This window comes from Heterodontus francisci, chromosome 17 (genome assembly GCF_036365525.1).
Source record: "Heterodontus francisci isolate sHetFra1 chromosome 17, sHetFra1.hap1, whole genome shotgun sequence".
NCBI lineage: Eukaryota > Metazoa > Chordata > Chondrichthyes > Heterodontiformes > Heterodontidae > Heterodontus > Heterodontus francisci.
In genome coordinates this window covers 17410011-17435042 of record NC_090387.1, presented here as the reverse complement: position 1 = coordinate 17435042, position 25032 = coordinate 17410011, and the positions used below count along the sequence as shown (strand labels likewise).

The 25032-nt window shown below is 42.0% G+C and overlaps 1 protein-coding gene across 1 annotated transcript in view; it reads right to left on the bottom strand.

Moving 5' to 3' along the window:
- Positions 1-24468: 24468 nt before the first annotated feature.
- LOC137378732 (dynein light chain roadblock-type 2) overlaps positions 24469-25032 on the bottom strand; it is a 44710-nt gene continuing 44146 nt past the window's right edge. Inside the window, exon 4 of the mRNA XM_068049093.1 lies at positions 24469-24719. Within this exon, the coding sequence (XP_067905194.1) occupies positions 24676-24719 (44 nt within the window). The 3' untranslated portion in view covers positions 24469-24675. The remainder of the gene's footprint in view (positions 24720-25032) is intronic.

The following is a 25032-nucleotide window of genomic DNA, read 5'->3' as shown; positions in this document are numbered from 1 at the left end:
CGCCGAACTGGAGGACGTATCGTGGTGGGAGGAGGTTTGAGACCGGGGTATTAGGGTGGACGTTCACCTCTGGATTAGAATTGATTCCCATGCACTGGGAGCGGTGCAGTTGCTAATTGCTATCGGACTTATGGTTGAACGTTATACCCTGGCACCTATATTGAGATGTTAGACATAAATTAGCAAATGTAACCATGCAAATCTAACCACCAGTCTGGCCAACAGTGATGGAGCAAGGAGCACTTAGTGTTAGTTGGCCATCTTGTTAGTAGCCGAGGGCCAAAAGTAGGGATTGATGTGGTGTACCCCAGGAGTACTGCAGGTTTGACTAAAATTGCTGTAATTTAGTTTAGTTTAGTGATACAGCACTGAAACAGGCCCTTCGGCCTACCGAGTCTGTGCCGACCATCAACCACCTATTTATACTAATCCTACACTAATCCCATATTCCTACCACATCCCCACCTGTCCCTATATTTCCCTACCACCTACCTATACTAGGGGCAATTTCTAATGGCCAATTTACCTATCAACCTGCAAGTCTTTTGGCTTGTGGGAGGAAACCGGAGCACCCGGAGGAAACCCACGCACACACAGGGAGAACTTGCAAACTCCACACAGGCAGTACCCAGAATTGAACCCGGGTCGCTGGAGCTGTGAGGCTGCGGTGCTAACCACTGCGCCGCCCCACTGTGTGGAATAATACAAAGTATCAATCCCAGACTAAGCCTGGTCACTAGGACACAGGTGAGGTCATAAAAGGATGCTAGGGAAGCATCCAAAGCTCATTGAAACTGGTAGGATTTGTGGATTATTCGAAGGGCAGAGGATCCTAGAGTAATGACTGCCTTGGTCCAGGTGCTGGCCAGGGGACAAAAGGGGGGTCTGTAGGGGAGACCTGCATAGGGAACCATGGGATACTTGGCATAATTTAGGTCCCTGTAACTTGAGAAAGCTTGCCTGCTAGACACATGAATTATATGAACGCCTAATCAGAAGGTAACGAACGCAGGAGGGAGACACCCAAATCTTATGAATAGCCTAATCAGAAGGAAACAAGCTCAAGAGGGAGACACCCGAATCCTATGAATAGCGTAATCAAGAGGTTGACGAGGTGAATAATATAACCAAGGCAGGATGAGATCAGGGAAGATTATGCAATTAAGAAACAGTTTATCAAGTAAACCTCCTGTAAAACTGTATAGAATGACTATTGGAACAATGTACTAGCAGAATGTCTACAATCATTCGAGAGAGTAGGACTTCTCCTCGCATGCTCGTAATAATAAAAAAAAAAAATCGCTAGTTTGAATAAGACATCCGACTCTCGAGGCGTTTTTAGGTACTGGGGCAAGCCCTCACCCTTATAATCAGTCCGGAAGTGTACGTACACTCCCTCCTTAAGGTCTTCTGTTGCCTGCTGCAGCATCATGCTGAATACGATGGTGAATAGGGTCGGGGCCAGCGCATATCCCTGCTTCACGCCATTGGTCGCTGTTTTGCTTGACTTGTCCGTACTGATTTTCATGAAAGTGCTTCACCATTTTTCAAGGATTTTCCAAAGTCCATCTCTGCTCACAGTGTCGAATGCCTCGGTGAGGTCTACGAAAGTGATGTACAGGCCTTTGTTTTGCTCACAACACTTTTCTTGTAATTGTCTGAGTGCAAATACCATGTCTGTAGTGCATCTGTTTGCTCTGAAACCACACTGGCTCTCTGGAAGGTTTTCTCCTGCAATGGTAGGCACAAGCCTGTTCAGAAGTATTCTAGCCAGGATCTTCCCTGCAATAGAAAGGAGGGTGATCCTAAGGTAGTTGGAGCAGTCTGATTTTTCTCCTTTGTTTTTGTACAAGGTGATCATAATGGCATCATGAAGATCCCGTGGAACCCTGCCCTGTACCCAGCAGGCCTCTCGGCAAGATACTGTTATAGCAAAGCTTGTGGAGGAGCAGGACAACTCAGGCAGCAACTTCCTGATTTCCATATAATTGTTCATGTGCAGTCGCCAGAAGTTACTGTCCAACTTACGCTTTAATAACTATGAGCGCTGTTAGCCTTGCTGTTATTTCTGTAGCAAAATCAAGCCCAATGCCATGGAAGACCATCACTTCCAGGTTCACCTCACACACCATCCTCACTTGGACAAACAGTATCGTTCCATCATCATCATTGGCTAAAATCTTGGCATTCACTTCCTAACACCACAAAGGAGCAACCTCACCATGAGGGCTGTAATGGTTCAAGGACGTGGTGCAACTACGTTTTCAGGGTAAAGAAGGACAGTAAACACAAAACTGCTTTTTTTTTCCACTTACAGCTGCACCTTATGATGTGGACACATTAGTTATGAAGGTTTTCAATTAATTTTCATTAGCTGTAAAGCAAACATCAGAATCAAGTAATGGTTATGCCCCTTCTGCTCTTGCTCCAGGTTAGATTTGGCAAAAAGTGGCAACTCTACCTGATGTCAGGTGAACCCCCACCTGCCAAGATTGAGGCACACATTATTTTGCCACATGAGCATTAAAACTTAAAATTGCAAGCCCCTGACTGGAAAGACATTTGTATGGTAACAGACAGTGTTGGAACAAGGGACAAAGGACCATGCCCTGACACATTCAATCAACAATGGACTTTTGATTACCAGACATTGAAGGTGGGGGAGCTAGCATTCTAAGTTGACTGCCACGATAGCAGAATCGACAAACACAGAAGAAGTGGTCAGACCAGTTTTAGTTACATGACTGACTGACTGTTGGAGCTTTATGAATTTGAACTTCCAACAAGGAATTTGAAATCAGAAAGCACTTTTTTCCTGGACTGATAAGACCTCCCTCCTGTCTGCTCTCATTGCGCTCACACCAGCATCGGAAACCATTGAAGACATATGAACACTAAGGGAGAAAAGTCTCCTATAGTGAACAAGGTTTAAGAAGAATACTGGGCCCCAATGAAAAGTAAGAGTTGTCTACAATCAAGGACTCTACGGCATGCTGGAAACACAACGCAGTAAACAAGAAATTCTTCTGAAATTGCCTCAAACCTCTCCATTTTATTTTTCTTCTGCTCTTTTCTGTCCCTATTTGCATACGTGTATCGCGTGTGCATGCTCGCTTGGGTGCATCGTATATCCGTAGGCTGTAACTGTATTAGAGCTTAAGTTTAAGTTTTAATAAATTTCACTTTTCTTCTTTAAAGCTAAGAAGGCCTGTTTGTGCTCATTTCTTTGCCTTATAATTGGAAAGCTGTGAACAAGAATTCACAAAGGGGGAGCTCAAAACACAGCGTGATTAAAATCAAACCCTGCTACAATAAGATCAGGTGAAGACAGTAAAAGACCCCTAGACCCCTTTCTCACCTGATCGTAACACTGAAAATAAGGGATGTTTTTAGGTGACAGGCACACTTATAATTGCCATTATTTTCTTACTTTTCTTTGCACACAGTACCTATTTTACATTATGTTCAGTCAAAAAATGAAGCAGAGAGGTTTATGGTGTGACCTGTTAAGAAATCTTTCAATGAAAGATTATGATAAGGCAAATAGTGACACACTTTTTCCATTGGTTGACGAGATAGTAACAAGAGGACAGAGATTTATGGTAATCACAAACAAGTTAAATGGAAATTAGAAAAAAATCTTTACATTGAAGATGGTTAGAATGCAGAATTGTCGGCCCAAATAAGAGTGTTCTTAAGTAATTTCAAAAAGAAATTAGTTACTTATTCAGAGGATTATTAAGAGTAAGGGGCAGGAGCATGAGAGGTAGACTAGATTTGAGGCTCATATGCAGTAAAAGATTGGCAGGGACTTGATTTGCCAAAATCGGCCTGTTCTTATGCTAGAATATTTTATGATGCAGGCTGTTACTAGTGGGGTACCGCAAGGATCTGTGCTTGGGCCAGTCCATATAAATGATTTGGATGTGGGGACCAAATGTAATATTTCCAAATTTGCTGATGACACAAAACTAGGTGGGAATGTAAGTTTGAGGAGGATGCAAGGAGGTTTCAAGGGGACTTGGACAGGTTAAGGAAATGGGCAAGAACACAGCAGATTGAATTTAATGTGAATAAGTGTGAAGTGATCCACTTTGGTAGAAAAAAACAGAAAGGCTGAGTATTTCTTAAAGGGTGACAGGCTGGGAAGTGTTGATGTCCAAAGGGACCTGGGTGTCCTTGTTCGTGAGTCACTAAAAGCTAGTATGCAGGTGCAGCAAGCAATTAGGAAGGCAAATGGTATGTTGGCCTTCATTGCAAGGGAATTTGAGTACAGAAGTAAAGAAGTCTTGCTGTAATCGTATAGAGCCTTGGTGAGACCGCACCTGGAGTATTGTGTACAGTTTTAGTCTCCTTATCTAAGGAAGGATTTAGTTGTCATAGAGAGAGTGCAACTGAGATTCACCAGACTAATCTCTGGGATGGCGGGATTGTCTTATGAGGAGAGATTGCAGAAACTGGGCCTGTATTCTTTAGAGTTTCAACGAATGGGAGGTGATCTCATTGAAACTTACAAAATTCTTACAGGGCGTGACAGGGTAGATGTAGATAGTTTCCTCTGGCTGATGAAGGGAAACAGTCTCAGAAAAAGGGGCAGGCCATTTAAGACTGGGATGAGGAGGAATTTCTTTATTCTACTCTTTATCCCAGAATAAAATATACCAACCAGGTTTCTTTAATGAACAACAAAATTATCAGTTTATTATCAGACAAGTCTTATCCAGTAACAAAGCAAAGTATTAACACACAGATTGAAATATGAAAGTTCCCTTTTTAAATTCCTCGCATACACTCACACACTGAAAATAATACAGAAATTCTCTCTGCTGAGGTCTGTTACAAAACAAAGAATACTTTGGCCAAATACTTGCAAATTCTTTACTGAATCTTTGGAATTCTCCACCCCAGAGGGCTGTGGAAGCTCAGTCATTGAGCATGTTCAAGACAGAAATCAACACATTTCTGGATATAATTACATCAAGGGATATGGGGATAGTGGGGAAAATGGCGTAGAGGTAGATGATCAGCCATGATCTGTTTGAATGGCGGGGCAAATAGCCTACTCCTGCTCCTATTTCCTATGTATACTGTGGTGGAGTTATTCGCTCAAGGTCAGAGGCTGGGGATTCTGTGGCAAGTAACTCACCTCTTAACTCCCCAGAGCCTTTCTACCATCTGAAAGGCAGAAGTCAGAAGTGTGATGGAATACTCCCCTTCAAGCCATACACCATCCTGACTTGAAACAATATCACTGTTCCTTCACTGTCACTGGGCCAAAGTCCTGGAACTTCCTTCCTAACAGCACTGTGGGTGTACTTACACCACATGGACTGCAGTGGTTTAAAAAAGTGGCTCATCATCACCTTCTCAAGAGCAATTAAGGATGGATAATAAATGCTGGCCTTGCCAGCAATGCTCACGTCTCATGAACGAATAAAATAAAAACAACAAACCAGATGGTTCAATGAGGAATATAAGAGAGCATGCCAGCAGCAGAACCAGGTGTACTTATTACAGCCTTGGTGCAAACATGGACATAAAGACTGGAATTCCAGAGGTGATATGAGAGTGACTGCCCTTAATATCAAGGCAGCATTTGACTGAGTGTGACATCAAAGCACCAAATTGAAGTCAGTGGGAATCATGGGAAAACTCTCCACTGCTTGGGGTCCTACCCAGCACAAAAGAAGATGGTTGCAGTCATTGGAGGTCAATCATCTCAGCTCCAGGACATCGGTGCAGGAGTTCCTCAGGGTAGTGTCTGAGGCCCAACCACCTTCAGCTGCTTCATCAATGACTTTCTTTCCAACATAAGGTCAGAAGTAGGGATGTTGTCACGACCGAGGTGGGAGGAGTGCACCGTCTTTTCTAGTTCCACTTCTCCACATGTCACAACATATATTTAAATGTTTACCCAGTTACTGATGCAATCAATCATATACTCTACTCTTTATCCCAGAATCACAGAATCGCTACAGCGCAGAAGGAGGCCATTCAGCCCATCGTGTCTGCACTGGCTCTCTGACAGAGCAACTCCCTCAGTTCCATTCCCCTGGCATCTCCCTATAACCCTGCACATTCTTCCTTTTCATATAACATCTAATTCCCTTTTGAATGCTTCAATTGAACCTGCCTCCACCACATTCTCAGGCAGCACAATCCAGACCTTAACCACTCGCTGCGTGAAAAAGTTTTTCCTCATGTCACTTTTGCTTTTCTTACCAAATATTTTAAATCTGTGCCCTCTCGTTCTTGATCCTTTCACAAGTGGGAACAGTTTCTCTCTATCTGCTCTGTCCAGACCCCTCATGATTTTGAATACTTCTATCAAATCATCTCTCAGCCTTCTCTTCTCCAAGGAAAACAGTCCAACAGTCCTCACTTCTCCAATCTATCTTCATAACTGAAATTCCTCATCCCTGGAACCACTCTCGTGAATCTTTGCTGTACTCTCTCCAATGCCCTCACTTCTTTCCTCAAGTGCGGCGCCCAGAATTGGACACAATACTCCAGCTGAGGCTGACCTAGTGTCTTATACAAGTTCAACATAACTTACTTGCTCTTGTACTCTATGCCCCTGTTAATAAAGCCCAGGATACTGTATGCTTTATTAACTGCTCTCTCAACCTGTCCTGCCACCGTCAATGACCTTTGCACATATACACCTAGGTCCCTCTGCTCCTGCATGCCCTTTAGAATTGTACCCTTTATTCTATATTGTCTCTGCATGTTCTTCCTACCAAAATGAATCACTTCACATTTCTCTGCATTGAACGTCATCTGCCGCCTGTCTGCCCATTCCACCAACTTGTCTATGCCCTTTTGAAGTTCTACACTATCCTCCTCACAGTTCACAATGCTACAAGCTTCGTATCATCTGCAAACTTTGAAATTGTGCCCTGTACACCAAGGTCTAGATCATTTATATATCAGGAAACGCAAGGGTCCCAAAACTGATCCCTGGGAAACTCCACTACAAACCTTCCTGCAGCCCAAAAAAAAACAATAACCAGTATTCTTTCTTTCCTGTCACTCAGCCAATTTCGTATCCATGTTGCTACCTTTTATTCCATGAGCGACAAGTTTGCTCACAAGTTTGTTGTGTGGCCTTTTGAAAGTTCATGTACACCACATCAACAGCATTACCCTCATCAACCCTCTCAGTTGCCTCCTCAAAAAACTCCAGCAAGTTAGTAAAACATGATTTTCCCTTAAGAAATCCATGCTGGCTTTCCTTAATTAACTCGTATTTGCCCATGTGACGATTGATTCTGTCCCAAAATATTTTTTCTATAAGTTTTCCCATCACCAAAGTGAAACTGCCTGGCCTGTAGTTGCTGGGCTTATCTTTACACACTTTTTTGAACACGGGTGTAACATTTTCAATTCTCCAGTCCTTTGGTACCACCCCCAAATCTAAGTAAGACTGAAAAATATGGCCAGTCCCTCTGCGATTTCCACCCTCACTTTCTTCAGTATCCTTGGATGCATCTCATCTGGCCCTGGTGCTTTATCCACTTTACGTACAGGCAGCCAGTTTAATACTTCCTCTTTATCAATTCTAAATCCCTCTAGTGTCTGACTTACCTCCTTTTTCAACATTGCCTGGGTTGCATCTTTGTCCTTGGTAAAGACAGATGCAAAATATTCATTTAATACCGCAGCTATGCCCTCTGCCTCCATGTATAAATCTCCTTTCTGGTCCCTAATCAGCCCTACTCCTCCTTTTACCACCCTTTTACTATTTATATGCCTATAGAAAACTTCGGGATTTCCTTTAATGCTAGCTGCCTGTCTCTTTTCATGTTCTCTTTTTGCTTCTCTTATTTGCTTTTTCACTTCCCCTCAGTACCTTCTATATTCAGCCTGGTTCTCAATAATATTTTCTACCTGGCATTTGTCAAAAGCACACTTTTTCTTCTTTATCTTAATCTCTATATCTTTTGTCATCCAGGAAGCTCTGGATTTGTTTGTCCTCCTTTTCCCCTTCAAGGGAACATACCTTGATTGTGCCTGAACTATCTCTTCTTTGAAGGTAGCCCATTGTTCATCTGCTAGTTTTCCTGCCAGCTTTTGACTCCAATTTATTTGCCCCAGCTCCATTTTTACCCCATTGAAGTTGGCCTTCCCCCAGTTAATTATTCTTACCCTGGATTGCTCTTTGTCCTTTTCCAGAATAAAATATGCCAACCAAGTTTCGTTAATAAACAACAAAATTATCAGTTTATTATCAAACAAGACTTATCCAGTAACAAAGCAAAGCATTAAACACACAGAATGAAATATGAAAGTTCCCTTTTTAAATTCCCCACACACACTGAAGAAAATATATAAATTCTCTCTGCTGAGGTCTGTTACAAAGCAAAAGAATACTTTGGCCAAATACTTGCTAATTCTTGAAGTAAAAAGGGACGATATGGAAGGAAGTTAATTGTCTCTTTTGGTCTGGGGTCCGGGTATACGGAGATGGGTGACTGGGATATTTTCAGAGGCAATTCATTGTGGAGATTGTTGAGAAATCGTCTGATTGGCTTTCCATAAAACATGTGGGATCAGGAGTTTCAGCCAACACACACTTAAATCGCAGGGTTTTTCCAAAGACAGGACGAAGGAGGAGCTGACACATTGGGCTTCTCAGGGTCTATTAGAGGGGTGCAGGCAAAATGAGCTGAGGTTTCTTTTTCCCTTGGCAGGCAAAACACTCCCCAACTGAACTGAAAACAATATCGAAACCCCAAACAGAAAGTCAACTTCCTCACCTCCATAAATCTTGACAGGTGGCTTCTCTGTAAACATCTTCCCCAGGTCACCGAGGTTTCTGTTGTTTATTGAACTTAAAACACATGGTTTCCAGCAAAGGTTGTTTTCAAACAACATCTCAAGTGTCCTTTCAGTGAACTTGCTAAAAAAAAACACATCCATGGAATCTTTTCAGTTTTAAAACACAAGTCTTCAAAAAAATAAAATATTTAAAAAATGGAAGCACTTTCGTAACAATGTTCACTGATGACTGCACAGTGTTCATTACCATTCGTAACTGCTTAGATACTGAAGCAGTCCGTGCCCGCATGCAGCAAGATGTGCATAACATTCAAGTTTGGGCTGATAACTGGCAAGTAACATTTGCACCACACAAGTGCCAGACAACAAACATCTTCGGCAAGAGGTAATCTAACCATCTCCCCTTGGCATTCAACAGCATTGCTATCGTTGACTCCCCCACCATCAACATCCTGAGGGTTAACACTGACCAAAAGCTGAACTGGAAGTGCCATCTAAATACTGTGGTTACAAGCGTAGGTCAAAGGCTGGAAATTCTGTGGTGAGTAACCCACCTCCTGACTCCTCAAAGCCTGTCCACCAACTACAAGGCTCAAGTCAGAGGTGTGATGGAATAAAGGTCATTGACGGTGGCAGGCCACTCCACTTGCCTGGAAGAGTGCAGCTCCAACAACACTCAAGAAACTTGCCAACATTCAGGACAAAGCAGCCCACTTGATTAGCATCCCATCCACCACCTTAAATATTCACACTCTCCACCACCAGCGCAAAGTGAAACAGTGTGTACAAGCTCCTTCGACAACACCTTCTGAACCTGTGACCTCTACCACCTAGAAGGACAGGCAACAGATTCAAGTTTCCCTTCAACTCAAACACCATCCTGATTTGGAACTATATCACAGTTCCTTCACTGTTGCTGGATCAAAATCCTGAAACTCCCTCTCTGGCAACACTGTAGCCGTACCTACCACATGGACTGCAACGATTCAAGAAGGCGGCTCTCCACTATCTTCTTAAGGGCAATTAGGGATGGGCAATAAATGCTGGCCTTGCCAGTGCTGCTCACATACTAAGAATCAAAAAAACCTAAAAATGAGGTGCCAACCTGCTGAAGCTACAAATAGGACTACATGCATGCTAAACAGAGGAAGCAGCATGCAATAGGCAGAGCTAAGCAATCCCACAGACAACAGATCAGGTCAAAGCTTTGTACTCCTGCCATATCCAGCAGTGATGGTCGTACAATTAAACAAGTAACCGGAGGAGGAGGCTCCATGAACATCCCCATCCTCAATGATGGTGGAGCCCAGCACGTAAGCGCAAAAGAAAAGACTGAAGTGTTTTCAACTATCTTCAGCCAGGAGTGTCAAATGGATGATCCATTTTGGCCTTTTCCTGAGGTCCCCAGCATCACAGAAGCTAGTTTTCAGCCAATTCAATTCACTCCACATGATATCAAGAAATGACTGAGTGCGCTAGAAACAGCAAAGATTATGGGCGCTGACAACATCCCAGCTGTTGTCCTGAAGACGTGCTCCAGAACTAGCTGTGACTCTAGCCAAGCTGTTGCAGTACTGCTACAACACAGCATCTACCTGACAAAGTGGAAAATTGCCCAGCTATGTTCTGTCCACAAAAAACACAACAAACCCATTCTGGGTTACCATCCCATTCTCAATCATCAACTAAGTGATAGAAGGTGCCACTGTCTGTACTATCAAGCAGCACTTACCAATGACCTCCTCATCAATACCCTGTTTGCGATCTGCCAAGACCACCCGGCTCCAGACCTCATTACCGCCTTGCTTCAAACATGGACAAAAGAGCTGAATTCCAGAGCTAAAGTGGGAATCAAGGCAGCATTTGACTGTGTTCTATCAAGGAGCCCTATTAAATTAAAGTCAATGGGGATCAGGGGGAAAACTCTCACTGATTGGAGTCATATCTGGCATAAAGAAAGATGGTTGTTGTTGTTGCCAATCATCTCAGCCCTAGTGCACCACTGTAGGAGTTTGTATTGGTAGTGTTCTAGGCCCAACTATCTCCAGCTGCTTCATCAATGACCTTCTCTCCATCATAAGGTCAGAGGTGAGGATGTTCACAGTTCCATTCGTAACTCGTTAGATAATGAATCAGTCCATGTCCATATGCAGCAAGATCAGGACAAATTCAGGTTTGGGTTGATAAGCGGCAAGTAGTTGTATATTAATTATGTTTAATTGTATGCAGATTGTGAGCATTAACTGGTGATTGAACTGAATTCGCATAAATAGACACAGCTGAAACTGTGGTTGTGGGGTTAGAAGATATAGGCTTCTAATGTGTAACTCTGTAAATAAATGTAAAAGTGTGTAAATATTGGCTCCAGTTCTATTTCATCAATTGGCTTTCTGGAATATAACAGCAAGTAACATTCATGCTACACAAGTGCCAGGCACTGACCATCTCCAACAGAAGTCTAACCACATCCCTTGACATTCAACGGCATTACCATCACTGAATCACCCACCATCAATATCCTACCATTGACCAGAAATGTAACTGGAACAGCCACAAAAATACTATGGCTACAAAAACAGGTCAGAGGCTGGATAATCTGCAGTGAGTAACTCACCTCCTGACTCCCCAGAGCCTGTCCACCATCTACAAGGCACAAGTCAGGAGTGTGAGAGCATACCGTTCAATTTCCTGAATGAGTGCAGCTCCTACAACACTCAGGAAGCTCAACACCATTCAAGACAAAGCAGCCCACTTGATGGCATCCACCACCTTAAACAATCCCTCCTTCTACCACCAGCCCACCGTGGCTGCAAAATGTACCGTCTACAAGATGCACTGCAGCATGTTTCCAGGTTTCCTTCAACATCACCTACAAAACCTGTGACTTCTACTGCCTGGAAAGACAAGGGTAGCAGACACTTGGGAACACTCCAATCTGCAAGCTCCCCTCCAAGGCATGCACCATTCTGACCTGGAAATATATCACCGCTCCTTCATCATCACTAGCTCAAAATTCTGGAACCCCCTCCCTAACAGCACTGTGCTGCACCATTAGGACTGCAGCACTTCAAGAAGGCAGCTTACCACCACTCCTAAAGAAGAGCAATAAACATTGACCTTGCCAGCGACGCCCACATCCCATGAATGAATGAATGAAGAAAACGTGTCTCTTGGCTGTCCTAATTTCTTTTTGTTTCACATCCATTCATGTATATGTTTCATCGTTTTCCTTTTTTCAATCTAATTTTATACTTTATCTGTGGAACCACAGCATTTGTCTACTAATAAGAATATATTTAACAATCTTCCACCACTGTCTTTTATCCTCCTGAAATTAACCAATTTCCTACCTTTAGCTTAGACTTCTATTTTACTTTATTCTTCTGCAAATCGACATGTTTATGCCTATTCCAGTCAGGATTTCAATAATACATTTATTCTAAGTTGTTGATCTTTTTCATTCAAACCAGGATCTTACCAAATAATCCCAGAATTAGCTCCAAGGTATAGCTCCCCTTGCTGAATACTTATGTAAATGGCATAATATAATCTTAGGACATATTTATATAGAACCTTATGGCATTCACAGGACATCTCAAAGTGCTTCACAGAAAAAGAATGTTGTTATATTGGCAAACATACAGCCAATTTGCCCACAGCAAGGTGACACAAACAACAAATGATTTGATGTTTGGGTTATTTGTTTTTTGTGTCTGAAAAGGGAAGAATCTTGGCTAAGACACCAGTAGAATTCATTTCTCTTCTTCAAAATAATGCCATGGAATCTTCTACAACCACTTGACCAGCAGACAAGGCCTTGTGTAAAGTCTCATCCAAAAGGTGCAGAAGTCCCTCAGTATGGTGGAAATTGAATTTATAATCATCTAATTCCAAACCAAGAGGGCTAACTCTGAGGGATTCTACCAACTGCAACAACAACAACTTATATTTATATAGCACCTTTAATAAAACATCCCAAGGTGCTTTAACGTAGCATGATAAACAATTGGTGCAGCTCCATTACATACATACGAACGTACAAATTAGGAGCAGAAGTAGGCCATTCGGCCCCTCCAGCGTGCTCTGCCATTCAATAAGATCATGGCTGATCTGTCTGTGTCTCAAATTCCACGCTCCCATCTCTCCCCAATAACCTTAAATTCCCTTGCCTAACAAGAATCTATCTACCTCCACCTTAAAAATATTCAATGACCCCGCCTCTACCACCTTCTGAGGCAGAGAGTTCCAAAGTCGCACAACCCTCTGAGAGAAAAAATGTCTCCTCATCTCTGTCCTAAAAGGGCAACCCCTAATTTTAAAACAGTGCCCCCTAGTTCTGGACTCACCCAAAAGAGGAAATATCCTTTCCACATCCACCTTGTCAAGACCGTTCAGGATCTTATACACTTCAATCAAATCTCCCCTCACTCTTCTAAAATCCTGTAAAAACATGCCCAGTCTGTCCAACCTTTCCTCATAAGACAACCCACTCATACTAGGTATAAATCTAGTAAACCTGCTGTGAACCACCACCAAAGCAGTTACATCCTTCCTTAAATGTGGAGACCAAAACTGCACACAGTATTCAAGATGTGGGCTCGCCAATGCCCTGTATAACTGAAGTATAACATCTTTACTTTTATTTTCAATTCCTCTCCTAATAAAGGTAGCATTCCATTAGCCTTCTTTATTACTTGCTGAACCTGCATACTAACTGCAGTGCTGAAGAAAGATGGCGATCTCAGGATATGCTTAGAGCCACGACAACTGAATTTAGCCCTTAAAAGATTCCCACACAAAATCCCAACCCTGGAGAACCTGAATCCTAGGTTTACTGGTGCAAAGTATTTTTCAAAACTCGATGTGAAATATGGCTACTGGTCTGTCCACTTAGCCAAAAAGTTCCAGCTTTTCACAACTTTGAGAATGCCATTCGGGAGATATTGTTTCAAATGGTTACTATTTGTCTGTGTGTCAGCCAGGACATTTTACAACAATACATAGGCAGAATAACGGAAAATGTCCCGGGCTTTTTATACATATATAAAGAGCAGGAGGGTAACTAGGGAAAGGGTTGGCCCGCTCAAGGACAGAGAAGGGAATCTATGTATGGAGCCAGAAGAAATGGGCGAGGTACTAAATGAGTACTTTGCATCAGTATTCACCAAAGAGAAGGACTTGGTGGATGATGAGCTGAGGGAAGAGTGTGTAGATAGTCTCATTATCAAAAAGGAGGTGGTGTTGGGTGTCTTGCAAAGCATTAAGGTAGATAAGTCCCCAGGACCTGATGGGATCTACCCCAGAATACTGAGGGAGGCAAGGGAAGAAATTGCTGGGGCCTTGACAGAAATCTTTGCATCCTCATTGGCTACAGGTGAGGTCCCAGAGGACTGGAGAATAGCCAATGTTGTTCCTTTGTTTAAGAAGGGTAGCAAGGATAATCCAGGAAATTATAGGCTGGTGAGCCTTACATCAGTGGTAGGGAAATTATTAGAGAGGATTCTTCGGGACAGGATTTACTCCCATTTGGAAACAAACAAACTTATTAGCGAGAGGCAGCATAGTTTTGTGAAGGACAGGTCGTGTCTCACTAATTTGATTGAGTTTTTTGAGGAAGTGACAAAGTTGATTAATGAAGGAAGGGCAGTGGATGTTATCTATATGGACTTCAGTAAAGCCTTTGACAAGGTCCCTCATGGCAGACTGGTATAAAAGGTGAAGTCACACGGGATCAGAGGTGAGCTGGCAAGATGGATACAGAACTGGCTCTGTCACAGAAGACAGAGGGTAGCAGTGGAAGGGTGCTTTTCTGAATGGATGGATGTGACTAGTGGTGTTACGCAGGGATCAGTGCTGGGACCTTTGCTGTTTGTAGTATATATAAATGATTTGGAGGAAAATGTAGCTGGTCTGATTAGCAAGTTTGCGGACGACACAAAGGTTGGTGGAGTTGCGGATAGTGATGAGGATTGTCAGAGGATACAGCAGGATATAGATTGGTTGGAGACTTGGGTGGAGAAATGGCAGATGGAGTTTAATCTGGACAAATGTGAGGTAATGCATTTTGGAAGATCTAATGCAGGTGGGAAGTATATAGTAAATGGCAGAACCCTTAGGAGTATTGACAGGCAGAGAGATCTGGGCGTACAGGCCACAGGTCACTGAAAGTGGCAACGCAGGTGGATAAGGTAGTCAAGAAGGCATACGGCATGTTTGCCTTCATCGGTCGGGGCATAGAGTATAAAAATTAGCAAGTCATGCTGCAGCTGTACAGAACTTTAGTTAGGCCACACTTAGAATATTGCGTGCACTTCTGGTCGCCACACTACCAGAAGGACGTGGAGGCTTTGGAGAGGGTACAGAAGAGGTTTACCAGGATGTTGCCTGATCTGGAGGGCATTAGCTATGAGGAGAGGTTGGATAAACTCGGATTGTTTTCACTGGAACGACGGAGGTGGAGGGGTGACATGATAGAGGTTTACAAAGTTCTGAGCGGCATGGACAGAGTGGATAGTCAGAAGCTTTTTCCCAGGGTGGAAGAGTCAGTTACTAGGGGACATAGGTTTAAGGTGAGAGGGGCAAAGTTTAGAGGGGATGTGCGAGGCAAGTTCGTTACACAGAGGGTGGTGAGTGCCTGGAACTTGCTGCCGGGGGAGGTAGTGGAAGCAGGTACGATAGCGACGTTTAAGAGGCATCTTGACAAATACATGAATAGGGTGGGAATAGAGGGATACGGTCCCCGGAGGTGCAGAAGGTTTTAGTTTAGGCAGGCATCAAGATCGGCGCAGGATTGGAGGGCCAAATGGCCTGTTCCTGTGCTGTACTGTTCTTTGTTCTTGTATCTGTATAGCTGACAATGTTGCGGTGATGGGGTGGACCAAAGCAGTGCATGACCGAAACCTATATTTGCTAATGCTGGCTGCTTATCGTGAAGGCCTGGTGTTTAATAGCATAAGTGCCATGTCACGTTGGGCACATCACCTTCTTTGGGTCGATATATTTCACCACAGGAATACACCCAGACCCAGATAAGATCGAAGATGTCAGAGCCATGCCAACCCCTTAGGACTGGGAAGACCTACAATGGTGTCTAGGACTATTCAACTTTTGGCCCCATACATCCCCAATTTCAGAGTGAGTGGTGTCTTAGTGATAATGTCACTAGACTAGAAATCTAGAGCCCAGGCTAATGCTCTGGGCACATGGGTTTAAATCCCACCATGGCAGATTTAAATTAATAAATCTGGAATTAAAAGCTAGTCTAATGGTGACCATGAAACCATTGTCAATTGTTGTAAAAACCCATCTGGTTCACTAATGTTATTTAGGGAAGGAAATCTGCAATGTGGTTGACTCTGAAATGGCCGAGTAAGCCATTCAGTTCAAGGGCAAGTATGGATGGGCAATAAATGCTGGCCTAGCCAGTGACACCCACATCCCACGTAAAATGATTTAAAAAAACTTAGGGAATTGCTATGTAAAGACACCTCCTACTTGTGGCAGGAAGACCACCAGCTGGTGTTTGAGTCCTTAAAGTTAGGTCTGTGAAGTCAAGCCAATGTGCTACAGTATTATGACCCGACCAAAGAGACCATGCTTGAGGTCAACACATCCCAGAAGAGATTATGCGCCCTCATCATGCAGGAAGGGAAGCCAACTGCCTGCACATCGAAGAGTTTGACGCAAACCTAATCCAATTACTCGAACATCGAATGTGAAACATTAGCTCTGGTTTTTAGTATTGTTTGGTTTCACACCTATTTGTTTGGAACATTTTGCCATGGAGACTGACCACAAGCAGCTTGAAACCATATGGCACAAACCACTCACTAGTGGTTGCAGAGGCCTTTGGTGAAGGTCCAGGGCTACGACTGTGATATCTGATATAAACCGGGCAGCAAAATGGTCACATCGGACACTCTGAGCAGGTTGCCTAACCTGAATCAAAATGCAGATGTCTCGCTAGATTTGCATGCCCACAGTGTGGATACTGATATTGAGGAAGTTCTGAAGATCGGCTTTATGAGTTTGGACCCCACAAATGCAAGCAACTCAGAGACGAAATGACCCCATATTTTTAAACTGTGACCATAAACCTACGAGGAAACCTGTTGTTTGACTATTTATTTGGCCCTTGAAACACTCAGGGACTAAACACTATTTGAAAAAAAACACTACCTGTGGACAGTTGAGAGGTGAAAAGTGGAAGTACATACCAACATACGAACTAGGAGCAGGAGTGGGCTATTTGGCCCTTCGAGCCTGCTCTGCATTCTATAAGATTATGTATGTGGACTCAACTCCACTTTTCTGCCTACCACTGATGCCCTTTGACTCCCTGCCTTAAAAACATTAAATGACCCTGCCTCCACCGCTCTCTGGGGAAGAGAGTTCCACAGACTCATGACCCTCGGAGAGAAAAGAATTTCTCCTCATCTCTGTCTTAAATGGGAAACCCCATATTTTTAAACTGTGTCCCCTAGTTCTAGTCTTTCCTACAAGGGGAAACATCCTTTCAACATCCACCCTGTCAAGTCCCCTCAGGATGTTACATGTTTCAATAAAATCACCTCTCATCCTTCTAAACTCCAATACAGACCCAAGCTATCCAACCTTTCCCCATAAGATAACCCTCTCATCCCTGCACTCAGTAAAGTGAACCTTCTCTGAACTGCTTCCAATGCAATTATATCCTTTAAGCTCGGAGACCAAAACTGTACACAATACTCGAGATGTGATCTTTGCCCTATACAACTGTAGCAAAACATCTCTATTTTTATATTCCATTCCCCTTGCAATAAATGACAACATTGCATTTGCCTTCTTAATCACTTGCTGTACCTATAAACTAACTTTTTGTGTTTTGTGTCCTACAACACCCAGATTCCTCTGCATCTCAAGAGTTCTGCAATTTCTTTCCACTTAAATAATATATTGCTTTTCTATTTTTCCGACCAAAGTGGACAAGTTTGCACTTTCCCAAATTATAACCCATCTGGTTCACAAACTTATACTGTTCTTACAATCCTTTCACTTCTTTATTGTAAGTGACCAGAACTGATCCTTGTTGAGTCACTAGTAGAAAACGTAAATAATTACCATTTATATTCATCCTCAGGTTTCTATCATCAAAACAATTTTCTATCAAGCTTGCAATTTCACCCTTTAGCCTTCACTTCACCTGTCTTTTATTTGGTGGTGTGGGGGGCGGTTTACAGGGTGGGATGGGTGGTACCTAGAATTTCAATAGTTGATGTAGGATATTATGCTTTAGAATAGGCTTCAGATGGCAGAAACGCAATTAATAGCTCAATATTGCTGATTTTAAAAATAAGCCTACAGATTCAGTGGCAAAGTGCATTGGTACCTCAGTGGACTGCAGCATTTCCCATTGCATTGAGCCTATGATTCTCCATATTGTCAGTTCTGAATCTCAGTTGCTCAAGTAATTGGAAGGAGAGAAAATTGGATAGTAAACAAAAACAGAATGCAAATAACCTATCAAAAAATAAATTAGTTGGTATGCAAACTTCTTTTTGGCCTTAATGATCATCCTTCATCCATATTTTTAAAAATGGTAACTGCTGAAAAACTACATGTATAACTTCAGGGTATTTTGTAAATGTGAACAGGGAAAGAGAAGGCAACAGAAGCATTACAAGTTCGAGACAAATATGGCCATCGTTCAAAAATTAAAAATATATCTGTACAAAAAATGCATTCATTTTGACAAACCTGCATGTGTCTACAAGTGTTTAAGGCACAAAGAAAGATCTCTGAATTAGTTTGTTTTTAAAGTCAGATATTTGCACTGGTAACTTATCCACACAAGTTTCTGATTTCTGCTGGGCTATTAGGTTAGATTACAGTTCTGCCACTAAGCGATGATTGATTGGGAATTGAAGGACAAGTTATGTTCTACATACTGTCAAGTTTCCAAAACTCTGAGCATTTAATGGAAGTACACTGTCAAATAATCAATTTAATGACGCCGATAACTCATCAATTTTTTTTATTCGTTTGCGGGATGTGGGCACCACCGGCTAATTTATTGTCCATCCCTAATTGCCCTTGAGTGGCTTGTGAGACCATTTCAGAGTCAACCACATTGCTGTGGGTCTGGAGTCACATGTAGGCCAGACCAGGTAAGGACAGCAGATTTCCTTCCCTAAATGACATCAGTGAACCAGATGGGTTTTTACAACAAACGACAATGGTTTCATGGTCACCATTAGACTAGCTTTTTAATTCCAGATTTACTAATTGAATTCAAATTTCACCATCCCACCGCCATAGTGGGATTTGAACCCATGCCTCCAGAGCATTAGCCTGGGCTCTAGATTACTAGTCCAGTGACATTACCACTACGGCACTGCCTCCCCTTGTGCCACTGCCTCTCCTATGTACTGGCAGTGGTAGGTAGTACTGGTAGATCACCTAATGACTCTTTAACACTACATTATCAAGTGTTCAGATTTACAGGAATACTGGATGCAGCACTATAAATCCATTTTGGGCATGGCGTTTATTTTTAAGTTTAGTCAGTCTGAAAAATAAGCAGATTAATTTTGAATGTAAAGACATGATTTCTTTTATTGAAAAGAACAACTCGGCTGAACGAATGTGGTTTAATTCTCTCCTTCATATATGTTTCCTTATTGTTTTAAGAGTGCACAAGTTTTTTTCTTCTAATTTTCTCCAGGAAGTAATTTATGCTGAAGTAGTTCCTCGGCAACCAGCGCCTCACCCAAAAGGGCATTTCCCCAATACCAGCTTAATGTTGGTAGATTATTTGACTGGTGGGAGGTTGCTCATCATTGATTAGGGGCATTCATAGCATGGATACAAAATTGGGTAAGGGACAGAAAAGAGAGTTGTGGTTGCTTTTCAGACTGGAGAGGTGTCTCATGGTGTTCACCAGGATTCAGTCCTGGGACCATAGTTGTATTTGATATGCATTAATGACTTGGGCTTGGGAGTTCAAGACAGGATTTCAAAATTTGCAGATAACACAAAACTTGGAAAGGTAGTAAACATTGAGGAAGATAGTAACAGGCTTCAAAAGACATAAACTGGCTGGTGGAATGGGTGGACACATGGAAGATGAAATTCAAAAAAGTGTGAGGTGCTACATTCTCATAGGAAGAATAAGGAGAAGGAACACAAGCGAACTTGTACCAATTTAAAGGAGGTGCAAGAACAGAGACACATTTGTGCAAAAATCTTTGAAGGTGGCAGGGCAGAAACAAAACAGTAAATAAGGCTTATGAATTTAGAAATAGAGCATTGTGTAACCTATGTAAAACACCAATTCAGCCGAGCTGGAGTATTGGGTCCAATTCTGGGCACCACACTTTAGGAGGGACGTTAAGGCTTTGGAGTGGGTTCAGAAGAGATTTATTAGAATAGTTCCAGGGATGAGGGATTACAGTTATGTGGATAGAATGGAGAAGCTGGGGTTGTGCTCCTTAGAGTAGAGAAGCCTCAGAGGAGATTTGATTGAGGTATTTAAAATCATGAAGAGTTTAGATAAGAGTAAATAAAGAGTAACTGTTTCCAGTGGCTGAAGGGTCGATAATCAAAGGGTATAGATTTAAGGTGATTGGCAAAAGAACCAGAGGCAACAGGAGGACAATTTTTTTTTACACAAGTGCTTAGGATTTGGAATGCACTGCCTGATAGTGTGATGGATACAGATTCAATAGTAGCTTTCAAAAGGGAATTGGATAAATATTTGAAGAATAAATTGCAGGCATATGGGGAAAAACCGGGGAGTGGGATTAACTGGATTGCTCTTCAAAACAGCTGGTGCAGACTTGATAGGCACCTCCTTCTGTGCTGTACGATTCTATGATAACAGCCAAATCAATCTTGCCCTCACATATGCAAAATATGCTTTCCAGCAAGTTATTTTTTCCCTTCCCTCACCTAAGTATATCACAGCCTGTTGCTACACCCCTGCTCCTGCCCAAAGTGAGGGTTACTACCTCAGCTCAGATCAGGAATTGAACCTTAGAACATACGGATCTCTATAGTTTAGTAACATACCATGCGGCACAGTTCATCTGCTGTGCCATCAGAAAATCAGCCTAAAAATAGTTTTATAGAAGTGGCATTTCGCTTGGGACTGTTTTCTTTAACTTTCAGTCATGTGAATCAACCCTAAATTGCTGCCAAAGAATACATTTTGTGGTAAAATTTTCCAGCTGTGCACTCCCATTACAGCATCCCGCCTGCTAAGAGGGCATAATCCAATTAATTAAACCTTTAAGGAAGATGATTCATCCCAGTGAAGCACTCGGTCATCATTATATGCTGGTAAATCACTTTTCAATTTTTTTCTTTTGAACTCTGCTTCAAACCTCAGTATTTGTAGGGTTATGGTATGAAACAGCTTGTCTATTGGTTTAGCTTTAAAAACCATAAGTCATTTTTGCTGGTGCTTAGAGCTAGCAGTTACTCAGTAACATACTCAGTTACATTCATCTTTAAAGAACATGTGAAAAGGCTTCAAATATGACAAAATTATATTCGAACATACATTAGCTGCATTTGATTTGGACTATAAATAGCAATACTTAAGATCAAAGACAGAAGTTATGAGAGTTAAGCGACTTTATGGTAGAAAAAAATAATTTTTTGGATAGGTCCAAGTATTTCAACTTTTTGGTTCAAGGTGGTTGATGAAAATAAAATAATTTCATGCTAGTTAGCTGAACCATAAAAACAAGAATAAAAACAAGAAATGCTGGAAATACTCAGCAGGTCTGGCAGCATCTGTGGAGAGAGAAGCAGAGTTAACGTTTCAGATCAGTGACCCTTCATCAGAACCGACAAATATTAGAAATGTAAAAAGTTTTAAGCAAGTAAAGCAGGGCAAGAGATAACAAAAGAGGTGTGGATAGGACAAGGTCACAAAGAATAACTGACCAGAAGGTCATGGAACAAAGGAAAACGGTATATTAATGGTGTGCTGAAATACAAAGCGTTAGTACAGAAAGGGTGTGAATTGACTGTAAAGCACAAAACACAAACATTAAAAAAAAATTTAAAAACAGACAGTGGGTAGGCACAGTAGAAACAAACTAAAAGAACACTAAAATAAAATAACCAAATTAAAAAGAAAAAAATAACTCTGAAATTACTGAATTCAATGTTCAGTTTGGCAGGCTATAGCGCTTCTAATCGGTAAATGAGATGCTGTTCCTCGAGCTTGTGTTGATGTTTGCTGGAACACTGCAGCAATGCCAGGACAGAGATGTGAGCATGAGAGCGGGGGCGGTTGTTGAAATGGCCAGCAACCTGGCTCAGTGACCTGCTTACAGACTGGACTAAAAACAGGAAGTCATGCTTAACAGTAAACCTTCCATGAGCGAACATCTGTGTCAATCTCATGCAGATTTGGATAGATATTTGCAACCAGGGCTGTAAATTACACTTTCCAACAAGCCAAATGCTTTTCAGCATTGGCAAAACAGAACAGCTTCTAAGTGACAATGTCCAGACGTCAGTGAAGGAAAAGGGACATTTTCCGATATTTGTGTTTGGTAAATTACTTTTATTTATTTATTTATTTAGAGATACAGCACTGAAACAGGCCCTTCGGCCCACCGAGTCTGTGCCGACCATCAACCACCCCTTTATACTATTCCTACACTAATCTCGTTTTCCTACCACATCCCCACCTTCCCCTACCTATACTAGGGGCAATTTATAATGGTCAATTTACCTATCAACCTGCAAGTCTTTGGCTGTGGGAGAAAACCGGAGCACCCGGCAAAAACCCACGCAGACACAGGGAGAACTTGCAAACTCCGCACAGGCAGTACCCAGAATTGAACCCCGGTCGCTGGAGCTGTGAGGCTGCGGTGCTAACCACTGCTCCCCTGTGCCGCCCACATTTTTTTTTTGAGTCTGTGCTGACCAACAACCACCCATTTATACTAATCCTACATTAACCCCATATTCTCGATCACATCCCCACCATTCTCCTGCCACCTACCTACACGAAGGGCAATTTACAATGGCCAATTTACCTATCAACCTGCAAGTCTTTGGTTGTGGGAGGAAACCGGAGCACCCGGCAGAAACCCACGCAGACACAGGGAGCACTTGCAAACTCCACACAGGCAGTACCCAGAACTGAACCCGGGTCGCTGGAGCCGTGAGGGTGTGGTGCTAACCATGTGTACATGGAAGAATAGTAAATAGTAAGTAAAGCTAAGCTTGCTTCACATTTCCAATCTTCAATCATTTTTCCAGTGCTTTGGACAACTTGTATTGTGTCAAACAATTCATAGTGGAGTATAATACTGGCTAGATAAAGAGTGGAGTGCGTCCTCATTGCTCCAATTCCTATACCTGCCATCTCTACAGCTTCTGCAAAATTGTTTTCTTGTTGAATCTGATCCTTTTCAACTTGCAAGAACAAGTTCAAGATAGAAAATACAACAATAAATGTCTAAACACTGTATTTAGTTACAAGAAACAACTTGACCAGTTCCTAGGACTAGGAAATTCAAAGCTGCATCAAAAGGCCCAATACAGCATATATGAACTACCATGTTTAGAACTTCTAAACCCAAGGAAATACAACTCAAGTTTATGCAATGTGTCCACAATTTTACCCTTCAAACTCTGATATAATTCTAGTGAATCTCCACTGTACACCAAGGCCAATATATCCTCTTTGGTGCAGTGCTCAGAACTAAACACAGTACTTCAGGTGGGGTTTAATCAAAACTCTGCACAAATGAAGCATAATTTCCTCCCCTTTGTATTCCAGCCCTCTTGAGATAAAGTCTAACATTCCATTAGCCTTATAGATTACTTTTGTACCTGTGCAACAGCTTTTACAGATGTACCTGGACACTCAAATCCCTTTGCTCCTCTACAGTATCTAATCTCTCTTCATCAAGAAAATAAGAGTAGGAAGCAAAAAGAGTATTTATGGGTTGGAGTAGGGATGGAGCCAAAACAACCAAGAAGGAAGAAATGAAAGCTGGCATGACCAGTTGATAGGAGAGAGGAGACAGAAGGGTCCTAGAAGAGTCAAAAGAAGGAAAACGTAGTCGAGGTAATGGGCTTGAGTTGGGAATGGCAACCAAAATACATACTAGTATAGACAGAAGGAATTCAGGTTGCATAGACATGGCAAAAATTAGGAGACATATCCTGGTTGTAAACACAGAGCAAGGAACCGACATTAACGAAGAGGTCAAAGTCTGAAGTGCCGAGGTGGGATGAGATTGACTTGTGGCTACGTGGAGTCAGCTTGGAGTATGATGAACCAACGTCCAGGTGCAGAGACAGTTGCAGAGGGCGGGTGAGTCTGTTCGAGTATTAGGGGGCGCACCGCTGGAGGTTGTCCAGTGGAAATGAGAGAACTGAGAAAGTCAACCATGAGGCGCAAATTGATTCAGATGTCCGGCAGAGGTGAGCAGTGGCCTTGGTGTTAGTAATGCAGAGCAGCTGATTCATTATACCAGCTCACCTGCAGATGTAAAATGTCTTTGATTCCAATTTGTACTTATGTTCTGGCACGAAGATTACCTTGTAAAAAAATATCTTTACAAATTCAAATCAAAGAATCAAGGGAAGGAGATTGCATGCCAGAAATAAGAGAACCATATCTGTAATTAAATTCATTGATGAAATAACAATGGCATATAGAAAGGAAAACAAAGATTAAATTGCACATCACCATTTATTTTTGAAGTGTTTTAGAAAAAACAAGAATCAAAATTAGTTAAGAATAAGTTTGATTCATAACCATGACTGGTCCCTTATACTGTCACAAATTTACTTTTAACCATTAATATATTTAAAGGTTATATTGATAGTCTTCAACAGCTGAACATTTATCTTGATGCCTTTCTTATATGTGCTCTTAATTCATTCACTTGGATTCTGGATGACAATTAGCAGGTATTCTTTATCTGTAATGGAAACAAAAGTACAAGATTGCTCAGGGATAGAATACAAAAAGGCTTTTCCAGCTGTACAATTCATACCTACATTTCCACATTTTGAACATTCAATACTTAACACTTAAAATGTAAAAATTAAACTCCAACATTGCTTCAGATTACGTGTTATTCATTGCAAATTAGACTTTTTCTTCCAATTGGAAAAACGTGTTTAAGAACCATTCTATTTGCAGGTGCAAAGCTATGGAAATCTTTATGGAACTCATTATATGACATCAGACTATTCACCTGAACCACAGGCTGGAATTTAACGCCCCCTGGA